Here is a 21,417-nt window from a genome sequence, read left to right on the forward strand (position 1 = left end):
AGTGCTTCCTGTGATTCTGCATTAGGCCAACTGGGCCTGGGTGGTCTAAAGAGCTGTTATAATGGTTAACACAGCCAAAACACAGTGATCTTCTCCTCCTAAATACTCTTCCAGCTGGAGGCTGCCAAAGGGAAACACTGCAGAGCTGATATTCCAACCATCAACTTTTGTGTATAGCAGAACAGCTCTCTGCTGATCAGCCAGCTGTCCTGCACTTCTTCGCTTGGTTGTAGTGGGTATCAGTCTCTTCAGGTTGTGTTGTTAATGTGTTGAAGACCAGTAGCTGTGAAGCATTTTCATATTTGCTTGCTGAGGAATCTAGGAAAGTATTTCAGTGAGTGGACAAACTAAAGGATATTACAGTAGCTTTACAGTGCACCCTATAAATGAGTATGTTTGACAATAACCAAGCAAAGAGTATTCTTTCAGCAGTAAGTGACAAGTACAGATCTTGTTATAAGTAGGCATAGAAATTTTTCCTAGGATTGGATGTTTACACTTGGCATGGTTTGTTATCCTTGGAGAAAGGATACTCATTAATCCTGGAATAAAGCTGAAATTATTCACTTCCTGAATGTGACTCAAGTTAACATGCTATTGCTCAAGGAAAGGTAGGAGAGCATTGCATGTAGGTTTCCAGTAGAGAACCAAAGTAGTGTTGAACAGCAGCTAATGTAGCCCAAAAGACTGTCTTAATCTACTTTAAAAACCATTGTAGAATTGGAGAATGCAGGCAGAACACTGGAAAATAACGTCTTCTGCCACGTGTCCTCCCCTCCAGCACAGAGTTCATCCATGCGTCATCATACAGTGGAAAAATAAAGTGATTCTACTGCATTGTTCCCTTCTGTACACAAATACCTATACCTTAGCCAGAGGGACACCTTCTGTTAGGTTTATAAATGCTTTGCCACTTAAATTTAAGTATGTTAGAAGATAATTTGATCCCTTATCTAACTTCTCTTATTTTAGAGTTTTGGTTCATGTATTTCTTTTTCAGTTGTCACAATTCCCCAGTGTGCAATGGGTGTAAGACAGCTGAACCAGTAAATCAATATTTGAGTAAAAGAGCCCGACCTTCATATAGGTTGAGATGTTGAAAAGCTACTGGGGTTTTGGATCTTTAAGCAAGGAAGAAGGTTTAGAGAAAAGAAACAAAGAAGAGTTACATTGTTTTTTAAAAGTTTGCTAGGTTTTTAATCTCTCCTGGACTATTCAGTCCTACCCTAAATAATAGTTATTAGAAGAAAATATATTGTTGTAGTAACTGTTCCCTGCACTTAGACTTAACGAAATTTAGTTTCCTATTGTGATATTCAGCCCATGCAATTGCAAATTTGTGTCTGTGTGTTGGTGAGGAAAAGTGAGGTTGGTTCTTCATCTGATTCTGTTAACTATTTGTGGAACAAGATACTGGTAAAGTGCTTTCAAACACAGTTGTTTTGGGGTATTTCTCATGTGAAACCCTGAAGATTGCCTTGCCCCAGACAAAAATCCAAATAGAATTTCTTCGTTAACATTCTCAGAAAGCAAGCAGAAAAATAGATGAGCAAAGTAGAATTTTATTTTGATATCTGAGTTATCCATTGGTTTCCATCTTATACCTAGTGGTTAATGTATGTAAAGTTCTTTGAATGGACTTTGAATGAAGATGGTTTTGGACTCAGTAAAACTATATGTAATTATTATGGTTTATAGCAAGGTCCATGTTAGCATGTGCTTTCTTGTTTAAGTGAATACCATCCTACATTACCATCTTCCCCCTCTGCTTCTGTTTGCGGGGTTTTTTTGGTTTCTTTTAAGTAATCTTCATGACTTAAAAGTCAAGTAATCATGAAGATTGCTTCATTCGTAGTTGCACTCTTCACATGAGCAGACAAGCTTCAGTTAGGAAACAGTTCAGCTTGGTCTTTTTTCCCCAGAAAATCCAGTGGCAGTGAGTCATTAACACATTGCACTTTCTGAAAGCAAGTTGACCTGACACCCAGTAGACCTATAAAAATCTGTGGGAACGTATCAAACACTAGCCGTTACTGTTAGGAGAGCCTGTTTTAAGTTCTCCTTGGTGAGGAAGATTGTGGGATAGATTACCAGTTTGGTTATTGCATCTCGGTTGTTCAAAGCTGGAAGTATTGTGATAGTCCTGGAGGAGAGTGTGGTGGCTGACCTCACCGTATATCAAGCCGTGTGCTCAGAAGAAGATATAGAGCTGAGACATAGCAGTCTCATCTGTACAGTACTGCAGCACCGCTGTCAAGACCTCTGTGCATTTGGATGATCTCATGAGAACAGTCACCAGCAGGGCCTGTGGAATGGCACATGGCTTCCACTGCCAATGGATCCAAAGTAAGACTAAAGCTTTCATTTCTTGTCAAACTTTCATGGAGACGGACTACCAAATCTGGGAGCACAGTGCACAATGGACCCATTCCATGTATTTGGCATGTATAACGCTAAAGAGTAACAGCAGAGGGTCAGGCTGTCAGTCAGTGCAGAATGACAATGCTGCTTTCATGCCAGTGGAGTTACACCAGTTTACTACCATTGAGAAGGGTCAAATCATTCATATTATCAAGCATCAACTATTACAAATCAGCGCTTTATTTACCGGCTCTCTATAAATCATAAACAGCAGCACCTCCTGTGAGAGTTTGCCATGAAGCCATGCAAGGTGCTGTGTGTAAAAGGTCTTGCTCAAGCACTTTTTCCTGCATCACTAACACAGTCTTTTTACCAATGGAACTTCATTACTCTGTTTTCCTTGAAAACTGAACATTAATAATTATTTGATCTGTAAAAAGTTTATTTACATATATATAGTTTTATAGTACTGCTACATAACCTGGTAGACATTTCCTCTGTGTGAATGAAGGTGTTTGATCAAATCACTCTACAACCATGTTATCAGTTCATAATTCTGCACAACAAAAGATTATTCAGACAAATTAAAAGTATCTTTTTCTCTAGTTTTTACAGTGGAGCAAATAAATTCTCATTGTTATACTCATTTCAAACTGAAGTATTGTTTATATTGATATACAAGAAATAGTGGGCTAAAAAGAAAAACAAGTCTGTTAATCTTGAATTAAATTTCTTTTCCAGCTGTCTGAATGGTTGATTCCTGTGCAATTTGTACAGCTGAGCAAGCTGGCAGGTGGTAGGAAGCATTTTAAGTAGGTGGTCTTTTACCATATTCTGAAATAAAGTGAAGTAAATAGTAAATCTCAAAAGAGTTTTTTTATTTTTTATTTATTTTTTTCACAAAGTTGTGAAATGAACACTATTCTTACAGGTGTGTATGTTTTTTTCTTAAAAAAAGAAGGGTTTTTATCACTTTTTGGCTTGTTTCTGTTGAATCTCTAGATAAGCTTGTGTAATTCAGCATAGAGCATCAGCTCAGTAATACTGTGAGCTTATTGAGAAGGCGTGACTTGGAAAAGAAGCATTAAAAAATACACTATAATTGTGTTATGCTGAGGCATCAGAACATAAACAATAAAGCTAGCTTTGAAAAGTTTAAAAAGTGGACAAATTTAGCAAAGGGAATATCCCTTTGGGGAACTCTAGAAGGAACATTCATTGGTATTCACTTACATATAAGCTGGTAGTTAAATGTAACAGTGCCCACATTAAATAGCAGTAACAGTACATGTGAATGGTGTGTTATATTTTCAAATACTAGATGTAGAAAAATGGTTCATCTGGGAGGAGGTATAATACAGAGGCAGTAATGACAGGATCTGTGAATGTTCCCTGCAGAATAGTTGAATCCTTTACAAAGATTACTGTATATTGATGAATAATAGGAAAATCCCATCTACCCACACGTTAGCCATTTTAGTAAATAATGCCATGAAATCTTCACTATTAGTAGCCAAAACTCTCAAAACAGAATTCTCTGAATACCACCAAATGCATCCAATACATTCCTATACCAGTTTTTCTCAGCAATGACATGAAATAAAGTTCAGATCTGTAAAACTGTGCATAATTTCTACTTGGATAATATTTAATTTTCCTTTACTTTAAAATTCACAATTACAGTTTATTTGTATAAAGACTTAAGCATAAGCCATGTCAGAAAAATTTTTCATTAGAAAATCCCAACACAGTTTGTTACTACGTATTCAAGGATACTCACAGGTTGAAGTCTGTAACCTGTAACAAGAATTTGTTTAAGTGCAAAGCCAGATTTTATACCCCCTCCTGCAGAACAGATGTTTTTTCATTTCACAGTAAATATATGTATGTGTATTTCAAATCAGTAGCTGAGTTATTCGAAGTTGAAAAACTGCTTGAGAATTATAACAGCAGACACCATTTTTATCTTCTACGACATACATAGTTCTGCCGACTTAAAAGATATGGTTCATTTGAGTAGTACAGGTAATAATATTGTGAATAAAATTATTCAAATTCAAGTTAGAAAGCAGGTTTTATATTTTTCCCCTTCTTTGTCGGATTTTAATGTTTGCCTATATACTTTCAGTTTTCAAATAATAAAATTTATCCATATATAGATTTTTAACATTCCTTAAAATGAAGTTTGATGCAAACAAACAAAACAAAACCAAAATAATTATCTAATAAATGAAAACTGTATCAGTAATCATTTCAAACATTGAAAGTTCTGTTCAGCTATATAATTACTTACCTTGTTTCAATACCCTTCCATTGATAGGAAGGAAAAGTGCCACATTTTTCATAATGATGACATACAAGCAAATAGCAATGTATTTTAATGGTTAACATACAAGAGATTTGATCTTTCCTAGAAATAAGGGCTATAAAATTAAAGTCAAATTACTGTTATTTAAAAGAAGTTGTCTTTTTCACTAATTTAAAATTTAAATGCTGTCTTCACTTGACAAAGCATTTCTGCTAATTCTGCGTGGATATATAGTCCAGCAAAGTGATAACAAAAAGCTATATGTTACCTGTGTCCCCAGGGACATACCTGCCATTATTTTCCCACCAGTATACATAAATTGTCTTATAAATAAAAATGTATTCTTAGAATTTGTAAAGAGAGAAAGTTGTTTTAAAATGTCTTGACTGTTACAGTGTAGAAAGTGAGCATTATTTTCACTGTCTGTTCCAACGTCACTGCTAATATTAAACAATAAAAAACAAAAGTCAGATTAGAATAAAAGAGCACAGTCCTTATTAAAAATCTGTATCTTAATTTTAATTTTTTTATAGTCTATTTCTTCCATCTCTTGACTTCTGTGTTTTCCCTCGTCCTCGGAAATCTGTATGTACTTTTTGTGTGTGTGTGTGTGTGTGTGTTATTTATGTACCTGTGTAATTGTGTTGGGGATTTTAACTTTGAAGTGAACATAAATAGAAGTGTCTCTTCCTCTAGATTGTTTGCCATGACAAAGTCAGTGCTTCATCAAAGCAAGTAGAATTGTTCCATCGTTTAGCATTTGAGGACTTATCTGACAGCCCAAATTGCGAAGAGGTAGAAAATTTAGTAGTGGGTTCTTGCGTATTCCAGTATTTGCTTTGTATCAGCTTCTTGGCATTTCATAGTCTTATGTTCCTTGGAATGCCTGATGTTTGAAAGTGGAGGGTTAGCAATATGTCCCTTCCTCCGGACAACTTTACAACAGCATCAATATGTTTCTATCAGGATTGTTTCAATAACATCTTCAGTTTGGTAGCTGCTAAGATTTAAGTTCATTCCTCACAACAATCATAAATGATAATGGCTTTGAAACAAACCTTTTGGGATCAGTTGGCATTCTGTAGATGCCTTCAATCATATTTTGAGATTTCAGGAAAAAAGAAAACCGAGTCAGGCTATGCAACTGAAGAAACTGTCTAAAAATTGCCGTTGTTTGCATCAGAACAAGTATAGCTTACTAAACATTCTTCATTAGTGCAATCTTTAATAAAGATACTCCTGTGCTTAAATAGGATACTTCCTGTGGAGCATCTTCCCACTCAGAGGTTGGTTGGGTCAAAAGGTAGACTGCTGTAGGTAAATATTTCAGTAGTTTTTTGTGTTCTTTTCTTACATTTTCCTTTTTAAATAGTTCTCTCCCTCTGAGGTCAGGAAGTCATGTAGTCTGGGAATTTCACTTGAAAATTCCTGTCAGGCAGAGCTGATCCTTTGTAGTTCATGTGGTTTCCATCACATTTTATCCGAAGTTCTAGGATATAAATTATCGCTCTCTGTCACATGTGACTACGTGCATAGCAGTGAAGTTCATCCAGGTGGGGGTAAGATACTGGATTAGGTATAGTATAGGAAGAGCTGGGGGATAGACTCAACACTGAATAGTTGGAAAAAATTGCAGCTGACATGGCAGCTGCTTGAATCTGCTGTACTGTGAGCTTAAGTTGTGCGCCCTTCTGTAATGGGACAGGTAGCCAAATTTGAGGAGAAAAATGAAACAGAGGGTAGAGACGCAAAAGATTCTGTATGTTTCAAAAAGCAAACTCCAGCACATCAGTTGTATTTTATGTATTCAACTTTTTGACCTCATTGACAGTGTTGAATCAAGCAGCAGCATACAATGAGATCAAATAAAATGGTGAAGGTTTTATAAAAACTAAGTGGAAAGGTAACAAATATATATTTTAGATAAAATGATCACTAATCCCAGTTTTCAAGGAGATAGCTCAAATACCTGGTTTCCACTTGAAGCTTGTTTACCTAGCAAGGCAGGGATTTTTTTTTCCTGGCTTAGGGGTAGAGGGGGAAAGTCTGATGTAGAAATAATGCACATTTTAAATTAGATCTATTTCAATGTACTGTTTCTGTTTTTTCTAAAAGAAGAGGCGTGACAATTTATGACAGACAATTATAAGCTAGGGGATTTTTTGTAAGTTTTGAAAAATTATTTTAAGTTTTTGATTATCACTGCAAGCTACATTATTATTGTCGCCTGAAATAAGCTCCTAGTTTGGCTAACTTACTTACAGATGGTTTCCAGATGATTGTCCAACAGATCCTACTTACTCTAAGAGTAAGTGAATTATGGATAAAACCCCAAGTATGATAAAGACCTGAGGCCAAATACTTGAAGTAGGGTCGAATAATTCACTGAGACCCTGAAATGGACACTGATGCAGGTAGATTGTGTCATCGTTACAAAGTTACGTTCTGGCAGTCCTTTTTGCCCCACATCACTTGTTCTGTGCTTCCTGAAGCATGTTCGTGCTATTAAAGTGATAAGCTGTTTAGGCTAGAGGTGGTATTTTTGCATTGTGCTTCTTCCAACTCAATGAACCTTCGGTCACTCTGAATAGAAATACTGATAAAAACTATATAAGGTGTGTCATGCAGTGTTCCATCCTGTATAAAATATACTACATTGCTTAAAACTGGTTTCTGTGAATATTCTTGTGAGTTGTGTTTGACTGCGCAAACAATCATCTAGTCACGAAAAGAGGGGTTGATAAGCCCATCAGAGTGTATTTGGTTTTGAATTCAGTGTACTTGAGAATGATCTATAAATGTAATTGTTTTTCTGTTATTTTCTCAGTAATGGTTAAAAAGGTTATAAATAAAATGTTGTTAGTATGGGGAAAAGTATTGATTAGAGCACTAACTTGTAACAGTTCTCTTCCACATGTTTAAGAAAAGTTAAGATAACTTCTGAGAAAAAGAAGAATGTTAATACATGTTGCAGTGCCTGATTATTTTCAATTTTCCCTCAGATATCAATGAGTGTCAGTTACAGGGAGTATGCCCAAATGGCGAGTGCCTGAATACCATGGGCAGCTACAGATGCACCTGCAAAATGGGATTTGTGCCAGATCCTACCCTCTCCAGATGCATAGGTAAGTAATAGTGCTAATCAAAGTACCAAAATAGACACTTAGTTGCACTTTAGATGAGGATTTACTTGACTGGCTCCAACTCTTCTGAGCTGTGCCCATCTGTTCTGCTGTCCCTGCCTCCTCTTCTCAGCTTACATTATTTAGTCAGTCTCAGTGCTTCTGCTTCTTTTCTGTCTCTTTGTCCTGGAAGCCTTGATCTCCACCAATGGCTGTCCGGGATCCTTGCCATCTTTTCCTGTTTTTCTTGTCACAAAACTTTCAAGGCCACATCCAACCTCCTCATACGCTCCAGCCTGGAGTTCTCCTTACAGTTTTTTTCCCCTCTCTGCTAGTTCCTCAGCCAAAATCATCTTTGTATTCTGCTCTCCTCTCTTCCACCTCTGTAGCTTTGACCTGAGTGGTTTCCATTACTAAGCATTCAGCCCAGGATTATCTTTGGCACAATTTCCTTCTGATTAAGAAGGATTAAAAATTAAGAAAGAATTAGGAGAAAGAAAAAGCTGTGAACAGCATGAATGCAAATACTTTTGTCTGTTAATGAGCTTTTACTTGGTTTGAGATCAACCACCTCTGCAAGAAGAAAAGAAGGTGTAGAAAACAACTACGTTTCTCACTTAGTTTGGTGTTGAAAGTGTAGTGGTGTTTCTTTCTTTTGCTTTTCACGTGAACAGTACCATCCTCTCTTCCACTTTCTTTGCAGCTGATAATCCTGTTGTTGCTGACGAGAAAGGACCCTGCTACCGGTTTGTTAGTGCAGGAAAGCAATGCATGCATCCTCTTTCTGTTCAGCTCAGCAAGCAACTTTGCTGTTGCAGTGTTGGCAAAGCCTGGGGCCCAAACTGTGAGAAGTGTCCACTTCCAGGAACAGGTAAGAACTGCCCATTAAAAATACAAGCTCTTGCCCCCACCCTATGTTTGTTATGCATGCTTAAAAAAAAATAATAATCCAGTAATTGGTTTACACAAGAGGTGTCCGTTAGTAAATTATGACAGTTCTCTACACAATAGTAGAATAATCACATATCTACTAGTTTTGTTCATAGGGATTTGTGATTAAAACAAAGGAATTATCTTTGATTTGTTGTGATAGAATTCCAGATTTGCATCTCAGAATATGTCCTTGAACTTTGATTCTCCATCAGATGCAGATGAGTTTATTGTACACTATGTTCTGACTGTAGATACAAGCAAAGTAACCCCCAAATGAATTAATATTCTTCAGTCAACAAAGGCACTGGTGAAAGGATGGCAGCTTTTGAGAATAAGGTTACAGAATGACACGTGTTGTAGTTTACATTACGGTTAGTGGGATATGTATGGGAATATCTCTGCTTTCTAATCTTCCTTCATATCTTTACCATCCGTTTTGAGAAACGTTCTAAGTACAGTGTTGCCTTCTTAACATTAAACTGGTAGTTAAACATTTCAGGCAACCTTTCACTTAAACGATTCCTTACTTGATAGTTTAAGTCCACTTGTATTATCAGTGTTCACTTGGAGTCCTGCAGGTTTTTAAACATACAACGACTTGGAAAATACTAGCTTGGTTGTTCACCACCCCAATTTAGGCTGCTCATAGATTGATACCACATATTACAGATACTGATCGTTGCTTTTGAGTACCTTCTATTCCCTGATTTTGCTTAAAACTCAAATGACCAAAGTTGGAGTCTTCAGTCAAAATCTGTTGAATATTATGGGTTTTTTTGTCAAAATGTATGGTCAAATTAATCTTTTTTAAAAGAATGCATATTGTAATATACATGATGCCCAGCCTGTTCAGTATTTTAGTAATGTATTTGTTATGGTAATCCACTCTTCTTACTGAAGTCACTGCTGCAGATGTCACAGTTATGATACAGGTCATGTATTTCTCTAGAGTATTTTATAAAGATTCGGATTTTCAAAACTAGCTAGCTGCTTTCAGAAATCCACAGCTGGCATCAGAGTCATGATGACAGCAGCAGATTCCGTACTTTTTTAAGTTGGGCTGAAAGAAATGGAAGTGACTGAGATTTTTGTGCATTTCAATTGATTTTTAAAACCATTGTTTCCTGCATGATTATTGGGTTGCTAGATCACTGATTTGGCTTTTAAAAGTCCAGTTCACTTTCAGATGAGTAATACTTCCATGGCTTTTTAATGGAGAAAAAATATATTCTCATCAGATGACTCACAATTTAAATGCAGATGCTTTACTTCTATGAGAATATTTCATGAGGCCTTATGCCCATGCAGAATGTGTGCAATCTTCTTGTTGACAGCTCTCTACTCATGAAACAAGTGTCCTTGGCTATTATGTGGAATTGCTTATTTTAGGAATTTTTATTAATAAAAACACTTCAGAGAGAAAATCTATGATTAGAAATTTCTGATGAGCTTTGTGGGAAACACTTTTCCCATTTTATGACAACTTTCATCATTTAAAAACATATTCCTTTCTATAACAGGTTAGATTCATAACCTTTCAGAGTTTTCTATGAAAAGTGTCTGAAAGTGAGATACTCCAGAATGGGGTAATGTATTTACTGCAGCATCCCATGTTAATTTAAGAGCCATTGAATTAAAAAGTCATGATGTCACTCTCCGATAGCATTTAAAATATTTGTGTTAAGTAAACCAGACAAAGAGAGACTGAGAGAGGCCAGCTTTGTATACTGAGGTGTTGAGAGTGCTTTTCAGAGCTGTGGTAGACTAAGGCTAATATTTCTATTCTGCATTTGAGAGAACGTGCCCTTAAACAAGATTTCCTGCATCCTGAGTATGCATCTAAAGGGACACACATCAAATTTTCACTGTCTTCCTCCTATGCCACAATTCCCACTTTCTATTTCTGTGGCATGATTGGATATTAGCACTTTCATCATTCAGAATGATGAAGTATTTCATCATTCAGAATCCACTCAGTTTAATCAGTTTGATCACTCATCCTTTCTGTATGCAATTAATGCATACTGCAGTTTAATGTATGATTTAATGAACTCATCTGTGGAATACCTAAAGCTAGTAGTTTGTGGTTTTATTTTAGATGCTAGTTCACTTTAAAACCCTGATCTGTTCAAAGCAGAATTTGTAAACTTAACAATGCCCCACTCTGCACATCTCTTAGGAAGCTATAAGAAATCATATCAGGCATGTGGGAGACTAAGTCTTTGGTGTTTCATCCCTACGTAGCTTTGTCTAGAGCAATGGGGACAGTAAAGCACTGCCCCCACAAGACTCCTGAATGACTCCCTGTCCCTGACAGGAGCATAGCTATTATGGTTCATGGGAAGGAAGGCTGACCTGTATTTATTTTCATTCTAGTCTTCCAGTAGGACTGCAAAACCTGATGGTCTTGTAGAGCAGCTGCAGAGATCAGAGCAGGTGCTGCTGCCTGACTTTCATTACCTTTTTCTGTAGCAGCTTTATAAATGAGATTGTTTCCCTTCTCTTCCAGTGGTGATTTGGCTTTTTATGAGCCCCATCTTGTTTTTATCCAGCCCACTGAGGTCAGTGGAAAGACTCATTCAGTTCAGTGGAATTTGGATCAGGGCTGGTATGAGACCTCTGATGTAGTCAGTCCTTTGAATGATGTAGTCAGTCCTTGTTACTGGTTGAATATTCTTCTGCTTCTCTAGTATAAAGGTGGTGAGCTTTTTTCCTTGTTTTCTGCAGAGAGAGAATGATAGAAATAGTGGTCTTCGTTCCTTATGTAATGCAGATTATGATGGCAATTTGCATACTGAAATTCATACTCAGAAAGGATATACTTTTTGAAGAGGATTAAGACAAAAATAATCTTGATATAATGATAGATTAAAGATAACTGAAGAAAGATGGTAAACTGGAGTGGAAACCTTCTGGGAATACCAGCCAGAACATGCTTTTGGGAGAATGCTCAGTCATATTAGCATGCAATGAATACCTTGTCTTTAAGTAGTTTTTTGTAAACTGTATATACAATATTAGATTAAATTTATTAGTGGTAGTCATTATATTTTCCACTATGTCAACATATTGCACTTTTAGACTCCTAAAAGGAATATTTTCCCATCCCAAATCTAGCTGCTTTTAAGGAAATCTGCCCTGGTGGAATGGGTTATACGGTTTCTGGTCCTCACAGAAACAAGCTATATCATCACCCTGCAGTTAGAGTACAGCCACCTGTCATTGACAAGACCCCGATTACTCAACCTGTTGCTAAAGGTACTTCTCCTCCACCTCTCCCAGCAAAGGAAGAGCCAGTGGAGGCACTGACCTTCTCACAGAAAAGTGAGACTGAGATGGCTGTGCAAGAAGGTGAGAGTGGGAAAATTTAGTCTTTCTATATTTCTGTGCATGTGTCTTCAACGGTATGTTTCTTTGTTGAGTAGCTTCATACAGTGCAGAACAAAGAGGCATCACTTTCCACAGCAAATTATTCCATCTTATGGAAAGTATTGTGTTACCTGATTTACTTCTGACATTTTATACGAGGACTTACAAAAAAAAAAAAAAAAAAAAAAATTAGACTAACCCTGTAGCTCAGGAACCAAGAGTGGGGAGGGAGAGACAAAGAGAAGGCTATAGAATATATTCTAATCTGTCACAATGAGACAAGGCTCAACTCGATAGCTTTGCTCACTATGAGTGGACGCGTGTTCAGGTACAGATATTAGAAAATGTTATTGTGCAAGAGTGACGAATTTAAAAAGGGCAAACTGCAATGGAAAATAAAAACTTACAGGAAATTTTTACCTCTCCTTCCCAGAAAAAAAAAAGTCACTTCTACAGAGAAAAGAAATCCAAATCACTTTTGCTTGCTTCATCAAAAAGGCAAATTTCAAAACTTGATTAGATTTTTTACAATAACTCCTTGCAAATTCGTTAATGGTTACTTGTATATCATTAAAATACTAAATTATTTTTTAAATTATGAGAGATGTTGATGTTCCTTGGAAGGAATTAAATAAGTTTGATCAGTGAGCTAATAACTTTTGAGTTTCTCAGTTTGTTTTATAAGGAAACAATTAAACAACTGAGAAACCTAGAAGGCAGCTGAACACTGAGTAAATAATTACAAGCATTGATCAGTGTGTAGAATCTTCTTCTGGTTTCAGATTAGCTTTTACACTTGCTTCGGGAACATTGCTTCAAGTCTACACCATTTTGGAATGAGCTTAGAGCCTGAAATTTTTCTGGGATGGCAGCAACCACTTTCAAATGTGCTGGTAGTTTTAAATAGTATGTGTGAGTAAATGTTGTGTAAAGACTGATTAATTTTCTTTTTTTTTTTTTTTCTGGTTTTAGTGGCAACTGCATCTCCTGATCAGGTAAAATATGATGTTATTTATCTAGGAATTAGAATGCAGACCATGTGCATGAGATGTGACACGATGACTCTGAAAAAGATTTAGGATTTATGAGGAACAAACAGTTCATTGTGCGCTTAGAGTGCAAATCCTGAGGCAAAAAAAGCTCATGCTATTATATACAACCAGAGACAGGTACTGAGGTACAGGAAAGGGATAACTTTAGTCTCTCCTTAGGATGTTGTTGGAGGGTCTAGTATGATATTGTTCTGTCCCTTTCTGGAGCCTGTATTTAAAGAAGATATTAAAAAATGCAGACAGCGTGAAGGAAAGCCACAGGTACCGAAAGCTAGAGACAATCACAGAATCACTAGGCTGGAAAAGACCTCCAGGATCATCGAGTCCAACCATTCCTATCAACCACTAAACCATGTCCATGAGCATCTCATCCACCTATCTTTGAAATACCTCCAGGGATGGTGACTCAACACCCTCCCTGGTCAGCCTCTGCCAGTGCCCAATGACCCTTTCTGTGAATTTTTTTTTCCTGATGTCCAGCCTGAACCTCCCCTGGCCGAGCTTGAGGCCATTCCCCCTTGTCCTGTCCCCTGTCACTTGGGAGAAGAGACCAGCTCCCACCTCTCCACAACCTCCTTTCAGGTAGTTGTAGAGAGCAATAAGGTCTCCCCTCAGCCTCCTCTCCTCGAGGCTAAACAACCCCAGTTCCCTCAGCTACTCCTTCTAAGACTTGTTCTCCAGCCCCTTCACCAGCTTGGTTGCTCTTCTCTGGACACGCTCCAGAGACTCAACGTCCTTCTTCTAGCGAGGGGCCCAGTACTGAACACAGTATTCAAGGTGCGGTCTCACCAGTGCTGAGTACAGGGAAAGAATAACCTCCCTGGCCCTGCTGGTCACACCGTTTCTGATACAAGCCAAGATGCCATTGGCCTTCTTGGCCACCTGGGCACACTGCTGGCTCATGTTCAATCGGCTGTCAATCAACACCCCCAGGTCCTTCTCCTCCATGCAGCTTTCCAGTCACTCTTCCCCTAGTCTGTAGCACCGCATAGGGTTGTTGTACCCCAAGTGCAGGACCTCGCATTTGGCCTTGTTGAACCTCATGCCATTGGTCTCAGCCCAGTGGTCCAGCCTGTTCAGATCCCTTTGAAGAGTCTCCCCACCCTCCATCATATCCACACTTCCACCCAGCTTAGTGTCATCAGCAAACTTACTGCATTCGATCCCCTCATCCAGGTCATTGATAAAGACATTGAACAGGGCTGGAGCCAGCACTGAGCCCTGGGGGATGCCACTTGTGATGGACCTCCAGCTGAAGTTAACTCCATTTACCACCACTCTCTGGGCCCGGCCATACAACCAGTTTTTCACCCAGGACAGTGTGCGCTTGTCTGGGCCAGAGGCAGACAGTTTCTGAAGCAGAATGCTGTGAGAAACTGTGTCAAAGGGTTTACTGAAGTCCAAGAAGACTACATCCACAGCATTTTCTTTCCCTTATCCCGTAGTCGAGTCTCTTTGTCATAGAAGGCGATCAGGTTAGTTTGGCAAGACCTGCCTTTCATGAACCCATGTTGACTGGGCCTGATCACCCGGTTCTCTTGCATGTGCTTCATGATAGCACTCAAGATCACCTGTTCCATGACTTTCCCCGGCACTGAGGTCAGACTGACAGGCCTGTAGTTCCCTGGATCCTCCCTGCAACCCTTCTTGAAGACGGATATAACGTCAGACAGACTCCAGTCAATTACAATGAATTGTTGAGAAACAATGTGAAGTTTTAAGGGGCATTTGTGACACTTGATTAAGAGACTTGTATTAATGTCTAAGTTAGCTTCCTAGTTTTTTAGGGTTGCTGTGTTCAGTGGAAAAGAGCAGGTGCATATCTGTGTTAAGTCCCTCATTCTGGAGGTTCCAGGTTCTCTGTGCTGAAGATAACGGCATTCATTAGGAATAAGTGCAGCTGTACCTCATTTCATTTTCCTCAGGACTTATATCTAACACTTTTAAGAAAATAAGATGATCAGTGCTATACCTAAGAGAGAAACTTTCACAGTGGTCAAAGACTTTGAGACATATGTGATTCTGCATTTTTGTATGACACTGAACAGCAATTAAATAGTTCTTGTAAGTAATCAAAGACCTCAGTATGAGAGAATTGTGGAGGGACAAAACCAAAGATGCAAATAGAAGCTCATCAAATTGGCTGCTTCAAATAAAATCAGTGTTAAATTGTATGCCATCATGTAAACGTAGTATTCCATGTTCTTTCGGGCTTAAATTGGTGGTAATTAATGATCTGCTATCAAAAGCGACTCATGTAAGAATGTCGGCAGATTCTCAAGCCAGGAGTTTTTGGGTTGTTATGATAGCTGAATTTAGAGAATGTTTTCAACTGTAATAAATGTAAGAATGTATTCATTCTTTTAGGAATTAGCTTCCTTTGATCAAGAAAAGCAGCCTTATCTAGAGCCTGGGCAGCCTCAGCTTTCTCCTGGAATTTCAACAATTAACCTGCATCCACAGTTTCCAGGTAACTTGTTTTGACTTGTCTTTTAGTATGGAAGGGCACTTACAATTATTCAAAGAATGGGGAAGTAGAAATTATAACAGAGGTTAATGAAAAACTGATTGCAGCTCCACCAGCAATTTCTCCATGAGCAGAAGGAGCAGGGGAGGGAATCATGGAAGCTGAAGTGGGAGGAGTTGAGAGGTTGGCACTGACTGGATGACTTGTAGGAGCCAAAGATATATTTTAGGCAAAAGTGATATCCTAGATTACCTATATGAGAATTTTAATGTCGGCAGAGTTAGAGGTCTTTTGTCCCTTTCAAGAGGAAACTTTACTGCATGCCTGTGGATTTATGCATGACTTCCACTGCAAAAGTTTTACCGCTGTGCTTACTTTCTTTAGCAGCTTAGGTTTTTTTCACAAACAGTAGAATGATGGAAAACCCAGTTATTATACTATTTTGTCTACTCCAGATCTCTCCTCCAGCAAAATAAACTAATTAAAATCTCCATAGTGTCTGGCTTGTTCACTGTGAATTCACACGTGTGTGTGAATTTTTAAGGGTTTTTTTTTTTAATGCTTTAAGGGATTTTTTTGGATGTGATTGATTTCTATTCCATGTCCCACAGTAGTGATTGAGAAAACATCTCCTCCTCTGCCTGTTGAAGTAGCTCCTGAAGTCTCTACTTCAAGTGCAAGTCAAGTTATTGCACCTACTCAAGTTACAGGTATGGTACTTCCTTTTTAGAACTAAAATAAATTAAGAAATGACTGTGAGTTCCTGACACTGTAATGTTCCATGCTACTTCTGAATTACAATAGCAAAGAGAACAGAAAGGAATACTTTGGAGAGAGATAGAAAGTATAGAACAGCACAGCAGCGAGGGTGCTGTCCACAGAGCCAGGACTAAGCCCTCCCAGGTTGTACCTGCCGTTTTCTTGCCCACAAATATATGATAGAAGGAAAAATTAATAATTCCACGGCAGATTACATGATCTGCAACAGAGGTCCAGAACTGAAGACTTCTTGGATACAACTCAGGTCTCCAGACAGTTAGCACTTGTATTCTTGAAGTATACATAGTCATGTTCTTTGAGGGATGTCAACTTCATGGGATGTAGATCAGCACGTTCTACAAAATGCAGTTGAGGTATTATTGTAAAATATATTTTGAAATGTTCTTTTGATGTTTGTGCTTCTTCCTTTTGTGGTGTATTAAAGTTGCCTTTTCTACATACATGTGTCAAGAAATGAAAATAAGGGAAATGCAAGTAATGCTCCTGTCATAGCTGACAATGCCTAACTGATGGCTGTGTCCAAAAGGCATGAAAATTTCACTTGCTGTAAATTTGAAAATAAAAAGGTGAATGTACTATGTGTGTATATCTGAAAGCATTACAATGTCACATTGGCTAATCCCTTAGAATTAACACAGGCTTTGAAGTAATTGCAAGAGACAAGTAAATACTTTAGGATGCAGTATAGTATATGGTAGAGATTATCTAGACCTACGAAGAGGTTTCCCAGGTGCACTTACAGAGAAAAATTGCAGATGCTTTCGTAGAAGTTTAAGTCTTCAAAGATGGCTTTCCTTCATGAAGGAATGTATTTTTAAATTGTTTGCAACGTGTACAGGGCCTGAAGTAACTGTCTGCAGTTAAATCCTCATTAGTCTACTCGTAAGAGTATAGGAAAATATCTTCTCCTTCTGTAAGCGTTCGGCTGCCTCCTTCAATTATCTATAAGTACAGTTTGTCAATCCCATATGTAAGTTCTACTAATGATGACTCTCAAACCAGAATTTGGAAGTCTACTGCAACTGCACCCCTTCTGCCAGCCAGCTCCCTGCTTCCTTACAAGGAGAAGAAGTTATCCTGCTGGGAACTTACATCAGTTAGAAAACAAAATGGTAGTTTTCAGTGTTCTGCTAGTTTTTCTTTCCTTAGGAAAAGGAGTGAAGCTAGAAATTGCTGCATGCTAGAAACAAATTAAACAATCTGTTGTTCAGATACAGTTCTGAACGTTGTTCAAATATGTAAGTGTGAAGTAAAAGTGAAGTAAGATTTGTAGGACAAAATCCTAAATTGGATTTAAAAAACTAAGTGCAGTTAGACTTGAGAAGTTTGAGTGCCTTAATTCTGCACCTTAAGATTTAGTTGAATTTAAATGCAACCTCTTTCTAAATAGTCTGAATAAATTATTCTTTACAGATGAGAACTTTTTTTCAGGAATTATGATTTCATGCCACTGTATAACCTTAGTTTAAATTGCAACTAAACACAGTCATAAGTGTTTTTTGCAGTCACACATATACTTTGATAATTTCTAAAACTACTGGGGCTTAGCATCTAATGCAGCCCATATCTGAATCTCTTTATCTTACTCCATACATCCAAGCCATTAACAGATGAGTATTCTGTAAAAAAAAAATCAGTAACCCACTATTATTATTTTTTAAAATGTTTATGCAAAGGTTAAATCATAATTTTTTTATTTGATATTATCTCAATTTTACTTTATTTTTTTATGTACCGGTTTATAGATCTTGCATGGGCTATAAAAATATGTCACTTGGAAAAGCTTAGATGGTTTCTGGATTCTTCAGATAAAGTTACCGTTAAAGAAAATCAGGACTTACAAATGTTCCAGCTATTTTCAGGCCTGATCTTTCTATTTGGATTACAGAATATTGTGCACTTACTGAACTATCTGTGAGAGTTTAACATTAAGCTTTTTTTTTTTGTTTGTGTAGAAATCAACGAATGTACAGTTAATCCTGATATCTGTGGAGCAGGACACTGTGTTAATTTGCCTGTGGGATACACTTGCATCTGCTATGAGGGGTACAAACTTAATGAGCAGCAGACAAAGTGCTCTGGTATGAATGGATACTTTGAAAATCTGAAATAACCATGCTATGAAATGCTTGAAATGTAGAGTTTGATAAGGGGAAATATGCTACAGAGCAGTCAGGAGTTGCTTCCTCTACTGAGTGCTTGCAATCTACTCAGAAACTAGTTTTTTGTATGTTAAATAAAATTTGCCAGCTAGTCTCTGACAGAGCCTTTCAGCCACTCAAAACTAAACTTGAATTTAAGTAAATTGAATTAGAGCCTTTCCCATTGTGAGATGAGAGAAAAAGTGATTAGACAGACCATCTCTTCTCAGCTTTACATCAGGTATCTAAAATTATCAGTGCTCTAGGAAAAAATACACTTCTGTTTGTAGAAAGAATGACTGAATTAGAGAATGATTTACCCAGCTACTAGCTCTGGAGCTGGACTAAATCGCGTCATTTTGTTAGGTCTTTCCTTTCAGCCTTCTACTCAAAAGAGAAAGCATGTCATAAACATCCCAGAAGCACATTAGGAGATCTGCAAAGTGAGGTCTTCATCCCCTTCTAAGCTAGTAAGTTCTGGAACAGAAGGTTCTGATGAATGTGAGGCAGAGCTCAGACTGGCTATGCACATGCTCTTTCAGATTTGGAAGTAGATGTATTGGTATTTTTCCTCAGAACATACTTGTTCCTCTGTAACTTGGATCAGGGAGAGTTTATTATATCATGTTGCCAGATTATGTATTATCAGCTTTTCATGCTACCAGAAGTTCAGTAACTTCACGCTGATAACGCATGCTGTCAGGTGCAACTACAGTATTAAAAAATAATTTACACAGATACACAGCCAAATGGCAATTACTTAAAATCCTTCTGGTTTATCCAAATTGTTTTAATGTTCCATGCTTACAGCTTGTGCCCAGCTTGCACGCAGAGAAGTGATTTGAATAGTAATCATGTCACATTCTTCAAGCCAGTGTCATATTAGTAATATTAGCAATAAGGGCATTTTTTTTCCAGCCAAAACTATTTAATGCAGCTTTTTTCAGCTCTGAAGGAGAGGAAAATATGTACTTTTTCAAATATTTAAAATAATTACCAGATCAGTCTTTCCAAAAGCATGGCATGGAATGCGCAGAAAGAATCACAACTAAATACGTTATTCTATATTCTAATGGGTTTATTTCTTTTATAGATATTAACGAGTGTAATCAGGCACCCCACCTCTGTTCCCTTGGACGTTGTGAAAATACAGAAGGGAGTTTCCTATGTATTTGCCAGGCTGGGTTCATGGCCAGTGAAGATGGAACCGACTGCGTTGGTAACTACTGTTCTCCATTGTAGAAAATAATAATAGAAAAATCAGTTAAAAAGCTTATTTAAACCCTCCTAAAGTGCCCTTTTCAGCTTTTTTCCTCAATGTCATTGGTACTGGACTCATGTCTGGAAGCGTTTTTAACTCTCTCACCAGATTCTGTTTGTTGAAAAACAAGACTTCATACAGTATCATGCTCGTTTAGGAAAATTACCATTTAGTAGAAATACCTTCTGTGGTGGAAAATGCACGTTCAAAAATTCAAAACTCTTTCAAACACTAGCAATTGTAGCAAACTGGTTTTTTAAATATAGCTGCTAAAGGCCGTGGACTTTGCAGAGCAACACAACCAGCCTGAGTCATCTGTGATCTTCCTCAGGTTAGTGCTGCCTTGGGCACAATATACATGTAGTGATGTGTATTGTATTTGGAACAATAGAGATGCTCATTGGCCTTCCTCCTACTGCCTCGCTGTTTCTAGATCTCATTCTCTCTGTGATTACAAGCAGTGAGGTAAAGATGGAACTGCTCAGTAAGATGACAGGGCTGTGGCCTACAAACAGCTTCAAAAATCCAAACTTACTTATGTTTAATTAAAGCACAATTTAGAGGGGCTGAGATGTTCCATAATTTTATGGTGAAGCAAAGTTTCTCTTAACTTCTCTTTTTCTTGTGCAGATTTTGATGAATGTTCAAGACCTCATACTTGTGGAGAAGGCTTTTGTATAAATACTGTTGGCTCATACAGATGTGAATATTGTGACAGCGGTTACCAAATGAACAGGAGAGGTGAATGTAAAGGTAGGTTTGAACTCTTCGCCAGTAGTAGTACAGTAACAATTGCCAAGCCAACCAACTGCAATAGGATGAGCCATTTGTTCACACTGACTGCTGATTCTGATCTCAACAGAGAACTTCATATCCGTTTCTTTATTTTTTAAGAAATCTCACCATTAGATGGAAATAAACAATTTTCTGCATGGTATGTTTCTTTTAATTCCTTTGAATCTCAATTTGCTATTTAATTTCAGATGGAATGTCTTGGCACAGTGGTTTTATATCTATTTGTGTTAGAGTTCCCGTTCCCAACCCACTCTATGCTGGTTTCCATGGGTAATTTCTCTAGCTTAATCTTACTGCTGGTAATCGCTCATAGCTACTTTCTTTATTTAATTTGCCTTCAGATCATTTAACTTCCCCTGGTACGCCAGCTGAAAATGGCAGAATGTTCAAAAGGACATTGTTTGTTTTGTCTTCAGTATGTCCTGGATCATAAAGTGAACTTACCGTTTATTAGTATCACAAAAATAATGCCAAATGTTACTGCTGTTTGCTGTTTGAATGATTAACATTGCCTGCTGTTCAAGGGTGGCTTAGCACTATGGCTTGAGCTACAAGGGAGAATTCTGAGAAGGTGCAATCCTAAAACAGAAATATTTTTGAGTACTCTCCAACCTTTTCAGTTTTTTGATATCTGGAACCACAGTTCAATTCCTGTTATTCATATTTAAGATGCTACAAAAGAGTTCCTCCTTTATGGACAGAACCATTTCAGGACAGTTACTTTAACAGCTTTTACCATGGAATCTCTTAACTTCATTGTTAGTCCTTCCCTACATATTTTACTAAGTTTCTGTTTAAAAAAAACAAACTATCTCTTTTCCTATATTA

At 37.6% G+C, this 21,417-nt stretch overlaps 1 protein-coding gene across 7 annotated transcripts in view; it reads left to right on the forward strand.

Annotated features, from left to right (window-relative positions):
- The window catches only part of LTBP1 (latent transforming growth factor beta binding protein 1), a 199,514-nt gene that overhangs the window by 117,104 nt on the left and 60,993 nt on the right, over positions 1–21,417 (forward strand). For 2 of the 7 annotated variants that reach the window (XM_054061705.1, XM_054061708.1), the window contains exons 10-18: positions 7,672–7,794; positions 8,495–8,662; positions 11,842–12,075; positions 13,066–13,088; positions 15,513–15,615; positions 16,224–16,322; positions 18,348–18,473; positions 19,627–19,752; positions 20,425–20,547. In XM_054061705.1, the coding sequence (XP_053917680.1) occupies positions 7,672–7,794; positions 8,495–8,662; positions 11,842–12,075; positions 13,066–13,088; positions 15,513–15,615; positions 16,224–16,322; positions 18,348–18,473; positions 19,627–19,752; positions 20,425–20,547 (1,125 nt within the window). The remainder of the gene's footprint in view (positions 1–7,671; positions 7,795–8,494; positions 8,663–11,841; positions 12,076–13,065; positions 13,089–15,512; positions 15,616–16,223; positions 16,323–18,347; positions 18,474–19,626; positions 19,753–20,424; positions 20,548–21,417) is intronic. The other 5 variants (XM_054061703.1, XM_054061709.1, XM_054061706.1 and 2 more) reach the window with 4 other exon arrangements.

This window comes from Cuculus canorus, chromosome 3 (assembly GCF_017976375.1).
Source record: "Cuculus canorus isolate bCucCan1 chromosome 3, bCucCan1.pri, whole genome shotgun sequence".
NCBI classification, from domain to species: domain Eukaryota; kingdom Metazoa; phylum Chordata; class Aves; order Cuculiformes; family Cuculidae; genus Cuculus; species Cuculus canorus.